At 43.0% G+C, this 13,626-nt stretch overlaps 1 protein-coding gene across 2 annotated transcripts in view; it reads right to left on the minus strand.

Moving 5' to 3' along the window:
• HTT (huntingtin) overlaps positions 1 to 13,626 on the minus strand; it is a 289,833-nt gene that overhangs the window by 96,438 nt on the left and 179,769 nt on the right. For both annotated transcript variants that reach the window (XM_068276315.1, XM_068276307.1), the window contains 5 exons: positions 11,442 to 11,649; positions 6,671 to 6,815; positions 4,741 to 4,920; positions 1,869 to 2,045; positions 1,673 to 1,749 (listed from right to left, as the gene is read on the minus strand). In XM_068276315.1, coding sequence (XP_068132416.1) covers positions 1,673 to 1,749; positions 1,869 to 2,045; positions 4,741 to 4,920; positions 6,671 to 6,815; positions 11,442 to 11,649 — 787 coding nt within the window. The remainder of the gene's footprint in view (positions 1 to 1,672; positions 1,750 to 1,868; positions 2,046 to 4,740; positions 4,921 to 6,670; positions 6,816 to 11,441; positions 11,650 to 13,626) is intronic.

Here is a 13,626-nt window from a genome sequence, read left to right on the forward strand (position 1 = left end):
GAATCCGTCCTCTGTTCTTCCATCACTGTCTGGTATGCTGGCTCCACCGAAGACGACAGACGCAAATTACAGAGGGTCATCAGGTCAGCGGAAAGAATCATCGGGGACACACTCCCTGCCCTAGACTCCCTCTATAATGCCAGACTACGCTCCAGAGCTCTGAAGATCGCCAAGGATCCCTCCCACCCTGGCCACCAGTTTTTCAACCAGCTCCCCTTGGGTCGGAGGTACCGGTCCATCTCCACAAAGACCACGAGACACAAAAACAGCTTCTTCCCCTCAGCTGTAATTTCGCTAAACTCTATAAACCCCGCACATGCTCTGCCCCCGTAGGCCCCCCATGTTGACTTCGTGCCTGCAAACCACATGGCAGATGTATTTGGAAAAGTATTATGTATGTTTTTGAGATGAAGTGTTGTCTACTAAGTTCTATGCTCTGTTTGTCTCTTATGTTTCTAAACATATGCCCTGTATTCATGTGCCAAGCCGAATTCCGGGCACGACCCAGTCGTGCTTGGCGAAATAAATGCGATTCTGATTCTGATTCTGACATACTCATATACACACACACACGCTGATTAAAACAGTGATAACTTCCCATTCATGTCAGTTTGTCAGAACACCCAAGAGGCACTTCGGAGGTCTACAAATAAATGCTGTATGTGCCACTGTATATAGGTGAAAAATGTGAGCAAGTGTGGCAAAGGCCTTCAATAGAAACAGTGTAGGCTTTTTGTTGTTGCCTTCAGTATTCAGTGCACAAGGAGTTAATTTGTAAATCATTAAACAGAACCAGAGGTGACAGGCATATGAGGACTGACATTTATTTTCTTTTAAACAATACCAGTTGCCTGGCAGTCCTGCTGATCTTTCATGCATCAGTAGTGTCTGAATCACACCCTTGAAATAATCTTGTCAGATCTGACAATGTCAGAAACACCTGATCTGCTGCATGCTTGTTCAGGGGCTATGGCTAAAAGTATTAGAGGCAGGGAGTAAGCAGGACAGCCAGGCAACTGGTATTATTTAAAAGTAAACCAATATTTCCGCTCCATATAACTCTCACCTCAGGTTGCAGGACGTGGACATACCCAGGCAAATGATGTATGTGCTTTTTCAGCCATTTTAAAGAAACTTTTATAATAAGCCAAGCCTTGGATCAAACGTGTTAAACTCCAACCCGCGGGCCAAATCTGGCCCTCAGAGCCATTCAATTTGGCCCCCAAGTGGTTTGCCACTTTACAATAGGTTTGGCCCACTCTTGACCACCGCGGAAGCTATATTATAGGTGAAGCCCTAGAACACCAGGGTAGCTATATGGGAAAGTAGGGGGGAAGCACTAAACACTAGGGAACTGAGGAAGGGTGGTCACTAGACACCAAGGAACTGTAGAGGGGAGGGACGAATACTAGGGGAGGAAGGACCACTAGACACCAGGGAACTGTGTAGGGTGAGGAAGGAGGAAAACTAGACACCGGTTATCTGTATAGGAGTTGGAGGGGGGCCATTTGACACCAGGGAGCTTTATAAGGGAGCAAGGTGGCCAGTAGACATTGAGGTTGGCCCGTGACTAGGTCCCAGGGTACAATTTTGGCCCACTTTGTATTTGAGTTTGACACCCCTGCCTTAGACAGACTTGAACAGTAAGACTTCTCATTACAGTATTACTTACCTTTGTGCTAAACCACTGCTCTGCAGATTTTCCTGTATTCTGTCCAGCTCTTCTACAGGTAGCTGACAAGTACTATTCTGTAGAGAGACAAAAACGTCTATCAATATAGTCATATAGTCACGTTAAAACTACAGTGATCATAGTATTAATGGTAATACCCTGTGGAAAGGGTATATAGGGGATACAATATCCATACCTGACTAGTTGCTGCCAATAGCATCTCCACCCGGCGACAGGCCAGTGTGTCTACCATGCGAGCCAGCACACGGAACGGAGTACACAACAGCTTGTCTATATACAACATCAGCACTGCGCCAGACTGACTCAGGTGAATGCCTTCCAAGCACTGCAGTGTCTTCTTCAGAGATGTCGGCTAGGGGACAGCAAGAAACTTTAATAGATGCGTTCAGTATCTATATAGTCACTGAAAAGTTTTGATCATAAGGAACATTTTTTTATTTATAAAATGCCAACATATAATGTAGTGTCGTATAATAAACATGGGGTGCAGATGACAAGCCTGCATAAGTAACACGTTCAAACTATGGCCCAGGAGAAGAGGATCCTGCCCAATTAAAAGGTATAAATCTGCCTAATTGGAGGGAGGGAACTCCAGAGGCTAAGGCCCCTTTTACACTTAATCAGTTGCTCTCAGTTATAACGGAAAGAAAACGGATTTTCAAAGTAATGCCCATGTTTTCCTATGGCACCTTTTACACTTAACGTGTTTTAAAGGAATACTATCGATTGAAACAACTTTTTTTTTAATACTCTATATTAGTGTACACATTACCACTAGTGCTAGGAGCACTTTATTTATTCACCCAGATCTCTCTCCCTTTATTTCTGCTTAAAAATTCATTTCTCACACAGCTCACAAATATATTTCACTGTATCACTCACAGCATGCAGGAGACATGAGGAGAAACAGGCTGATCTGAGGTTGTAACAGGTAACTAAATGAGCTGTGATATTGCTGGAATATAACTAGCTATAACACTAGTCTGTGTTTACACTCAGACTGGTTGCCTGGCTGCCTGCTTGTGGTGATTCACTCCAGGCTGCATCCACTTTACAAGCTGCTGAGAGGGGCAGACCACAGTTTACAATTACCATTATTAGTATCTTTATCAGTCAAGAGAAGCAAAGATAATAAACACACATTGCTAGAATCTTTAACCCCTTACCACCATATCAACAAGATTCTTTCAGCAAGGTGATAATTAAATTATAAACTGAGGAGTTGATAGCAACTCCCCTGTGCAGAGACATGGTCTATCCCTCTGGGAGCCGTCAGTATTTAGATACATTTTGTATCCAAAACTGACTGAGGATTTTACAGCTGAGAGGAACAGCTGTGTGAGAAATCAAATTGCTCCTAGTACGTGTCCTAATGTGTGCTACAACATACAGCATTTAAAAATAAATGCATACACCGATAGTATTCCTTTAACTGAAATCTTCTTCCCAATGCACTATGGAAAAAACGCGTACCAACGCGCACTAACGCATACCAACTGATTAAGTGTAAAAGGGCCCTACGGGCAGTCCTGAAAGAGTCTTGGAGCTATGTGTAGAAAGTAATTAGAAGCTTTTTAGAGTGAACAGGCCGGTTAAGGTGCATACACATGTCTGATTTTATGCCAGATTGTCATTCAAACCGGACGTTTGAACGACATTCAAACAAAAAGTCGTTCAGACTACCTGTACACACAGACGACAAAACGTTTGAAATTCTAATTACAGCTAATTTACATGTCGTTTGATTGGTCAATAGACTGGATAAACCAATGGACCAGATCAATTGACTGATGAAATGACTTGTTGTTTGAATGTCTTTTAGTGTCAAACTAATAGACTTTAAGACAACAAGTCATTTGTACACATGTACGGACCTAACTGTCGTTTGAACGACAGTTAGTTACGGATCCGCCAAACGATTCAGTTAAAACTGCTGCTATCAGTCTAACAATCGTCGTACACAAGCCAAACTGTAATTTGAACGACCAGTTTGAACGACAAGTCCTTCAGAAATATCAGATGTGTGTACGTACCTTAAGGGGTGTGTTTATGTTTAAAGTAAGATATGTAAATAGGACAGAGTTGTGAGTGGAATGATAAAGGGTAGGAACACAATAGGCAGAACCGCATATGCGTTTTCCATAGCACATAGTGGAAAACGCATATGCGATTCTGCCTAGTGTGTTCCTACCCATAAAGATAATACAGTCTTAAAGGAGTTATCAGGCATTTTAAAAGAAAATAAGTGCTACTTACCCGGTGGCTTCCTCCAGCCCCAACCTCCCAGCACGTCCCTCGCTGCAGCTCTGCCGTCAGCTGCCGCTGCCTCCCGGTCCCCGGCGAGGACGTCAGGCCGACCTGGAGGTCGGCTTGTACTGCACCTGTGCGAGCGGCGCTGTCAATCACCATGTAAACCGGAGGGTACTGCGCAGGTGCAGTAGTTTTGCGCCTGCGCAGTATGCTCTGCCCCTGCGCAGTATGCTCTAGTCCACGTGGCGGTGATTAACAGCGTTGCTTGCACAGGCGCAGTACAGGCCAACCGGAAGGTCGGCCTGACGTCATCGCCGGGGACCGGCGGCAAACGGCTGACATGCTGGGAGCTTGGGACTGGAGGAAGCCCCGGGTAAGTAGCACTTATTTTCTTTTAAAATGCCTTGATAACTCCTTTAAGTGTTTAGGAGTTTTTTTTTAGGATTTACATAAATTGTAATGCTAAAAGACCTAAGATCTCGGATGCAAGATCTCAGACTATCAATTTATGCCATTACTTGAAATTTTTTTCCTGTATGATGGATTCTGTTTTAATAGGTTGCATACAAGTTTTTGTGGTTTTGTTTGCTTTATTTTACTTGTATGCGAGTTTCTGGATATGTTGTAGGCACTTTACAAAAAAAAGGGAGTCTTTGACCGACTAAGATGTCCTTTTGATTGAATAGGTCTCCCTGTGCAGTCCCCATAGAACAAAAGACAATGTACAGTTTGCGGACAGTCAACATGCGCAGATGGATTGACACACAGCCTCAGCAGCAGGGCCCAGAATAACTCACTGTTGTCAGATTCTCACAGCGGGAATTTATTGCCTGGATAAAGAGGCCACTTGCAGCCGAGTTCCGGTGTATTGCGCTGATAAAGTCCTGCACTGGGGGTTCGTGGGACAGGTTGATGAGCTCCTGAACGTGATTGACTATCAGCCAGGTGAGATGTTCTGAATCATGCAAGTTCTGGCACTAGGAAACAAAGAGAAAAAAAGAGAACTACAACCACTGTAGCAGATAGGGAATCAGAGTTCACATAAATAATAATTTCAGCATTTGTATAGTGCTTTTCCCCAGTGGGACTCAAAGCACTTGTGAGGCAGCCATCAGAGCGCACTCAGTAGGCAGTAGCAGTGTTAGCGAGTCTCTTTAAGAACTCCTTACTGAAAAGAAGCTGGCTTACTGAGCAGGAAGAGCAAAGATTTGAACCCAGGTCTCCTGTGTCAGAGGCAAAGAGAGGAGGTTCTTCTGTGTTTAAAGGAGTACTGTAGTGAGAGGGATATGGAGGCTGCCATATTGCTTTCCTTTTAAGCAATACCAGTTGCCTGGTTATCCTGCTGATCCTCTGCCTCTAACACTTTTAGCCCTAGACCCTGAACAAGCATGGAGCAGATCAGGTGTTTGTCATTTTTGTCAGATCTGACAAGATTAGCTGCATGCTTGTTTCTGGTGTGATTCACTCTACTGCAGGCAGACAGCTTAGCAGGACTGTCAGGCAACTAGTATTGCTTCAAAGAAAATCAATATGGCAGCCTCCATATACCTCTCTCTACAGTTCTCCTTTAACAATTCAGGGAGAAACATGCAATTCATTTAAGCAGGTGACCGTTTGTAAGGCTCTGCCTTGCTTACAGATTCCAGCTTAACAGAGTGTGCATCAGCGGCTATGCAGAGTAGACCAGCGGCAAGTGAGTGGCGATTGGAGCGAGCAGGAAGGTGAGCTGCGCATACCAGGCTTCCTACTGCGCTAACTCTGCATAGAGTGGGCAGCATGAAGGGGAACCCCGGGAAGAGAAAGGGAGGGAGCCCTCCTATCGCTCAGGGCGGTCGCACGGCCTACACGCCACTAGAAATGGGGATGAAAAAGGGCGTAGGAGCCCTTACGGGAAAAAAATGGAGGCGCCATAGGCGCCTATGTTAGAAGGCGCACTTAGCGACATTAGGGGAAAATTTGGGTACATGGTGGCTGTCGTTATTGAGCGCCTCAGGGCTTCCAGTTTTATCATGTTTGCCGCAAATTGGGGCTTCCACAAAAGGTAAATTTGGGTACCCAGAGGCATCCGACTACTGGCAAGAGGGGACATTTTTTTCCCCACACAGGCTTGTGGGGAAAAAATTGGCTTGCAGATACCTGTATTGCAGCATTGAATAGCCCCCTGGCACCACCAGTGGGGATTTTAGGGTTAGGCACCACCAGGGGGGGGTGTTAGGGTTAGGGGAGGGTTCTGTGTGAGAGTAGGGTTAGGCTTACCAATAGTAAAATATCGGTACATAATACCAATATTCTACTATGGATATTCAGTAGTAGAATACTGCTAAGTTTAGTGATATTCTACGACGGGCAAAACCCACGCCCTATTTTCTGAACGCTTTTTTTTTTTTTTACATGTATGCATTACAGCCATCCATAAAGAAAGAACTGGGCTTCTAACTGCAGGGGATAGATAAAGTGAATCTTTTATATATTTTAGCACTCTGAGACACAGAACAGACTGTTTCACTGAGCAGAGACAAAACAATTTAAAATTGAGACTTTACTCAAGCAACAAAATATATAGGATGCAAGAATGAATCTCTCTCTTCCCTTTAACTTACGATGATGATTCATTTTTTGTAGTCCCCATATTCTCACTTTTCTCTGCTTAGATTGGTAACCGCTTTTCCTTCAGCTTTGATCTCCCCATAATTCCTTTATCCAGAGCCTGGCAGAGCTGGCACTTACCACATAGTCACAGAACAGGATGAGGGCTCCCCTCCGCACTATATCCCGGTTACACATGCCAAGCAAGGAGTGCGGCTCTGGCTCCTCACTGTCAGTTGACATTTGGGGACTTAGCAGCAGTTTGGTACTGGAAAGGCTGTTCCTCCTGCACAGAAAGATGAGAGGCACAAATAAGACTTTACTTCCAGGAACTGATTCACAAATAATACTGTACTGGTTTCACTTAGTAGTGCAGCGTAATGGTCTTAGAGAAACCAGATTTCAGCTTTCGCTATTTCAGGTGGTTGTGTTTAAAGAGAATCTGTACTGACCGATTTGTAGAATTAAAAAAACAAAACAAAACGTACTAATCGAGTCACTGTAATCTCCTGGATCCCTCTTGGCCATTCCCTGCCTCGATCCTGGCTTTTAATCGCCAGTTTTAGGCAGTGTTTCCAAAAGAAATACATGGTCGCTAACCAGGAAGTGAGAATATATATATATATTATATACACACACATATATATATATATATATATATATATATATATACAGTGGGATGTGAAAGTTTGGGCTACCTTATTAATTGTCATGCTTTTCCGGTATAAATCTTTGGTTGTTACGATAAAAAATGTCAGTTAAATATATCATATAGGAGACACACGCAGTGATATTTGAGAAGTGAAATGAAGTTTATTGGATTTACCGAAAGTGCACAATAATTGCTTAAATAAAATTAGGCAGGTGCATAAATTTGGGCACTGTTGTCATTTTATTGATTCCAAAACCTTTAGAACTAACTATTGGAACTCAAATTGGCTTGGTAAGCTCAGTGACCCCTGACCTACATACACAGGTGAATCCAATGAGATAAAGTATTTAAGGGAGTCAATTGTAAGTTTCTCTCTTTTAAATTTCTCTGAAGAGTAGCAACATGGGGGTCTCAAAACAACTCTCAAATGACTGAAGACAAAGATGGCTCAGTTCAAGTTAAGGCTCAAGTGGCAGACCAAGAAAAATCTCGGATAAACAGAAGCGACGAATGGTGAAAACAGTCAGAGTCAACCCACAGACCAGCACCAAAGATCTACAACAACATCTTGCTGCAGATGAGACTATGCATTATTGAGACTAAAGGTAAGCTCTCACATTACATTGAGGTGGTAAAATTGGCCAGTCATTAGATTTGTGTATGCACCCTAAAGCCGCATCTACACACGTAGATGCGGCCGCGATGTTCCTTATCAATTGAGCCGCTGATGCGGCTCGATTGATAAGATCCGACAGGACAGATCTCCCCACAAGCGATTCCCTGCTCGCTCCCCGCGAGGGGACAATGGCAGGGAATCGAGTGGAAGATGAGCGGGAAGATGAGCGGGAACTGAGCGGGAACCGAGCGGGAAGATGAGCGGGAAGATGAGCGGGAACCGAGCGGGAACCAAGCGGGAACCAAGCGGGAACCAAGCGGGAACCAAGCGGGAACCAAGCGGGAACCAAGCGGGTATTGATTCCGGCGCACGCGCGGCGAGCGGGGACGCGGAAGAGGCGATCCGGCGGCTAATCGAGCCGCCGGATCGCCCCCTCATCTACACATGTAGATGAGGCTTTACACTCCAGTGTATGATCTGGCATTGTATTACTACTTGTATTGTGTTGTGTATCTTATTGCTTATTATCTGTACTGTGTTGTCGGTCACCCCTGTTATCATTGTCTGTAATCTTATGTATTGAACAGCGCTGCGTAATATGTTGGCGCTGTATAAATCCAACAATTAATAGTAATAATAATAAAATACATAAAAACTTCTGCAGAAATGCATGTGAGAAACAAGATAGAATTGCCCATGTACACAAAACTCAATATACGTTTTTATTGAAGTCCTTCATTTCCTGTCCACCATTTTTCATATTAAGCAATGAAGGTACCAGGGATGCGAAGTAACATGTTAAACTGTAATATCACCCATGTAAGCCATAGGAAAACATGGACATTACCTTGCTCATTTTATTTATTGAATTTATAAAGCTCCAACATATTACGCAGTGCTGATCAGTTGTCCTTTCAGTTATAACTGGCAGCAACTGATATACATATATATACATCTGAAAGACTTTAAATGAAGAAAAAGCAAAATTCTTCTGACTGCAGATAGTCGGCTTCGTTCGCAATAGGTGGTAACCATGGTAGTAAAAAGCAAATAACTCATTAGACTTGCTAATTAATTACATGAGGACCAGTAATTATGTATAGAATAGCAGAAAAAACTGTACTTTGCATGATGGCTTAATAGGAGAAAATGCTATATTTATGAAGCGTGTCATACGGGCTTTGTGCGCACAGTGCAAGTCCGTCCGTCCTCCTACCTTCCTCTTACAGCAAAGCAGTCTAATTATGTCAGGCTCCGCGGTGCTTTGTGTAGTGAACAGCAATCATATATAGTCACAAAGTGGAAAAAAGTACATAAAATATTCAGATTCGCTTCTGCATCCTTTTATAAAGTCCAATAATTGATCTACAGTAGTCTGGAGCTCAGGTTTGGAAAGAAGAAAGAAAATGCCCACCAACCACTGCAATTCATTGAATTATAACCGGAAAAAAAATAAATTACAAACTGAAAAAAAAAAAATCCAAACTGTTCTTACCACAGTACTGACTTATTTGCTATAGAGTGCACATGCTTCCTGTAATAAGCTCTGGACTCTCAAGACACAGCATAGTGCTGTACAAGTCCAGAACACAGCCTCCACATGTAGACAAATAGGGTGCTAAATTCCTATCAAGTGCCCCAACATATAAAAATACTTTGATCATGGTTACAGGGGCATAACGACAGCCCATAAGGCCCCCCCTGCAATCAAATCTTCTCCCCACCATAACTTATCTCCCTCCGCACAACCCTTGCCCCGATGCTCATGGTGAATATCACAGGGGCCAGAGTAATATTAACCTACTCCGGAGCTGCCGATCTCCTCTGTGCATCACACCTGCACACACTCAGCTGCCATTCGCTGGCTCCTGATCATGTGATTCGCATTGGTCATGTGATCGGGAGCCAGCGAATGGCAGCAGAAAGACTGTGGCTGTGATGCGTGGAGGAGACCCACAGTACTGGAGCAGGTAAGCATGACTCCACTACCTGTGCTACTCTGCATGTGGGTAAGTAGAAGGAGTGGGCCCCAACAGCCCCCCAAAGGTTGCAGGGGCTATTGTTATGCCCCTGCATGGTTGCTTTGAGGAGGCCATAAGGAAGGGGGGGGGGGGCTGAGGTGATGCATGCAGATTTGGTGACTGGCAGACAATTCATGAACAGCTGTTTACTGAAAACCAAGTTTCAAAGTGGAGAAGACTTTTTGAGGATCTATAAAGTAGTAAACAGCTGACCACCTCTCTACACATATGGCGAATGGCATCAGGGATTGTTGCAGTTCCTTATAAAAAAATGACTATGACCATCACTGGCTTCACAAGTAGGCCCATATGTAACCTCTCCTTGCCAGTTCTCAATTATGAAAATGTCTTAAAGAGAATCTGTACTCTAATATTCTTACACTAAAAAGCATACCATTCTATTCCTTATTTTCTCCTGTGCCCCTCTGTGCTGTTTCTGCCACTCTCTGCTGCAATCCTGGCTTGTAATTAACAGTTTTAGGCAATGTTTACAAACAAACTAACCAGCTTCTAATAGGCTCAGCTAAGCATAGTGTGTGAGTGTGCAGGGGGCCTGCAGAGGGTGTGTATCGCTTCTACCAATCACAAGCAGCCCTGCACATTCCACACAATCAAAGCCTTAGCCCGACAAACAGGACAGAGGAAAGATACATTGATTTATTACAGAGACAGTGTAATTAGGAAGAGCTGCAGTAAGCCCCAGCACATTACATCAGGCATAGGAACTCATAGGATAGAAGAACTAAGGCTGAAAAAATTGTTACAGAGTCTCTTTAAGTTCCAAAGGGAAAAAAATGGCAGCTGCACATCATAAGACTGAGGGCCCAGTTTCCACTATATTCACATTCATGTGCATTTTTTGCACACAAATTTGCATAGCAATGTACTTCAATAGCCCTGTTTCCATTGTATCCAAAATCTTTATGCAGAAAAAAAAAATAGACAGAAGCTGTCATGCTGCATGACCTTTTCACATGCATATTTGCGTTCGAGGGGTTTTGCACATTTTCGCATGTGTTTTCACATGCTTTTCGTTAAAGTCAATAGAAACTAAAAAGAAAACTAAAAGAATAGTGATGATGCATGCAACTTCGCATGTTAAAAACTGATGTACACATATGAGAATTTGCATTCGAATGCAAATTCACATCCAAAAAAAGCAAGCAAATCTGCATGCTTCTGTCGGAAACGGGCCTTTAGACAAGACTATATGGCAACTAGCTCCCTACTGTTCCTCTTTTGGAGGGACAGTTCCTCTTTGGGAACTCTGTCCCTCTGTCTTCCTCATGTGTCCCTCTTTCAGGACTGATGCACAGATCTATGTAAATATATGTATTTTCCTACTGTGTTCCTAATGTTTAATTGATTCTAAACTTTATTACCATCCTTTAAATTGATATATTTCTTATTTTCTAGTGTTAATATAAAGGAAAATGAACCAGGATAGAAAAGACCAGTGTAGTCTGAATTATAAAATAATTTTCTTATGACATTTTTATGGTATGCATGATTATGGGTGTGCTGGGGAGTGATTGGGGGTTTGGTAGGGGTGTGATTGGGGGTGTGGCTTAAGTGTCCCTCTGATCTTTCAAAGTTAGGAGGTATGGAGCTGCAGAGTCTTACTTGAGAGTCTGGTGCACTTCGGACCACCAGTTGTAGTTCGTGTAGTCAATAAGCAGCAGAAACTGGCACCACAGCAGAACTAGGGAAGGGTGGGTAGGAAACATGGACTCCACGAGTTCACTAAGGCTCTCCAGTGTGTAAAAGGTGCCATTTTCACCATCGCCCTTGAACAGTCTTGAAGCAGCATTTGTAATTCTCCGGAATGTTCCTGTAGGTGACAAGTCAGAGTAAATAAAACAGAATATACAGAGAGAGTTATTAAAATAATGAAAACCCCAATTCTAACCCAGAAAGATCAACGATAATATTCATATATCAGACAGCCACCCAAAATGGAAACCAAACATTAGTGGGTATAGTAGAAATATTGCTAATGTTGCAGGATATAAATGCAATGTAAAATGTCCATTTAGGCCTCCATTCACTAAGCTTTATCAAACACTTTATCGAACGCTTGATAATTGACCTCATGACTAAAATCTAATTTTGAATTCACTAAGGTGTTATACATTTATCAAATGTTTTATCGATAAAATGTTCAATAAATCACACCTTAGTGAATTCAAAATTAGATTTTACACATGAGGTAAATTATCAAACGTTTGATAAAGCTTAGTGAATTGAGGCCTTAAAGTGATATATTCATAAGACTGTCCCCTCTTTGCAAACATGAATGTATTCATTTTCAACATTATGTTCATATTATGAAGTGTTTTTCAGAAAAAGAATTTGGGAAGACTGACATAAAGAGAGATTTCAGTGACAGAGCCAGTCCATGCCTCGCACTGCTGAAGGCCAAATTTAGCCTGAAACATCCACCAGCAGCTCTGAATGCATAATTGGCTTTTCCGGGACATAAAGGAATAGTTTGCATATTCGTACACCAAGCAGAAGTGGCGCATGAAGAGAGTGACTTCTCACTCACATGTCAGACTATAAAAGGTAGAAGGAACGTTGACCGGCACCAGATAGCACAGCAGAAATGGGGGTATCCGGTGTCTGAATCTGGGCACCGACTCCACAAGCTGCTGATCACCGACTCCACAAGCTGCTGATCACCGTCACCATTATTACATCCCCATCAACTTGACATTAATATATAATGAATGGCCTGACAACCATTTCGCAAGTCAAAGACTCGCTTCTTCAGAGGCAAAATCACATAGGTTATCATTTCGTTATTAGTCTTTGACTTGCAAAATGGCTGTCATGCCATTCATTATGCATTAATATCAAGTTGATGGGGATGTAAAAAAGAGGACAGTGATCAACAGCCCGGATCTTATCTACTTGTGCTATTACTATGTCGGACTATATTTGACATTGGCATTTCCCCCCCATAGTAGCAATGTCTGAGATGGTCCCTCATAGAAAAAAAAATGGCTGCTGCTAGATGGCGCTGTTGCTGAAAAAAAAAATCTGGCATAACGCTATCTTCTTCTGATGAAAGTGTTGGTCTGATACTCTGATCATCGCTGGTCCTATCCATCCTCGCTGCGCCTGACATCTACCCTGCTGCTCCGGCACATTTTGGATGAGTATGGGGGTGCTGTTGCCAGATCGGGTGTGGCACTCAGTTCACCTATGTGAAAATAGTTGAGCTGATTCACCGCATTAGGAAATAGAGGAGCCTGGGAAGACGGGCAGAGCTGATGACCCCATTCTGCTGTGACCCATCTAACAGAGGGTCGAATTAAAAAGGTGAGTGCCAACTTCTGAGGGTGAGGTGTTGATGTCTCACTTAATAAAAGCTTAAAGGCTAATCTCTAGCTGTAGTCCGGAAATTTGCTGTTGTGTTATCAGTTGGAAGGGCACTCTTTTCATGATCTTGTTTATGAACTCGCGAACTTTTTTGACAGTATCTACATGTCGAGACATCACAGGAAAAAGACCTTGTCGTTGAGAGCCAGTTGCGAGAACTGGACTAAGATGATACAAAAAGACTAGGGGAAAGAATGGACCCTCAATGATGGTGCCTTTCTAGATAGAAACCTGCATATTTTGTGATCTGCGCACAGGACCAACATATGTTTTACAAAGTTAAAGAGACTAACAAAATTTCAGCCTTATTTCTTCTATCCTATAAGTTCCTATACCTGTTCTAATGTGGTCTGTCTTACTGCAGCCTTTTCTAGTGGCACGGTCTCTGTGTTATATCTAATCTTCTTTCCTTTGTCAGGCTTTG

Source organism: Hyperolius riggenbachi, chromosome 1, assembly GCF_040937935.1.
Source record: "Hyperolius riggenbachi isolate aHypRig1 chromosome 1, aHypRig1.pri, whole genome shotgun sequence".
NCBI lineage: Eukaryota > Metazoa > Chordata > Amphibia > Anura > Hyperoliidae > Hyperolius > Hyperolius riggenbachi.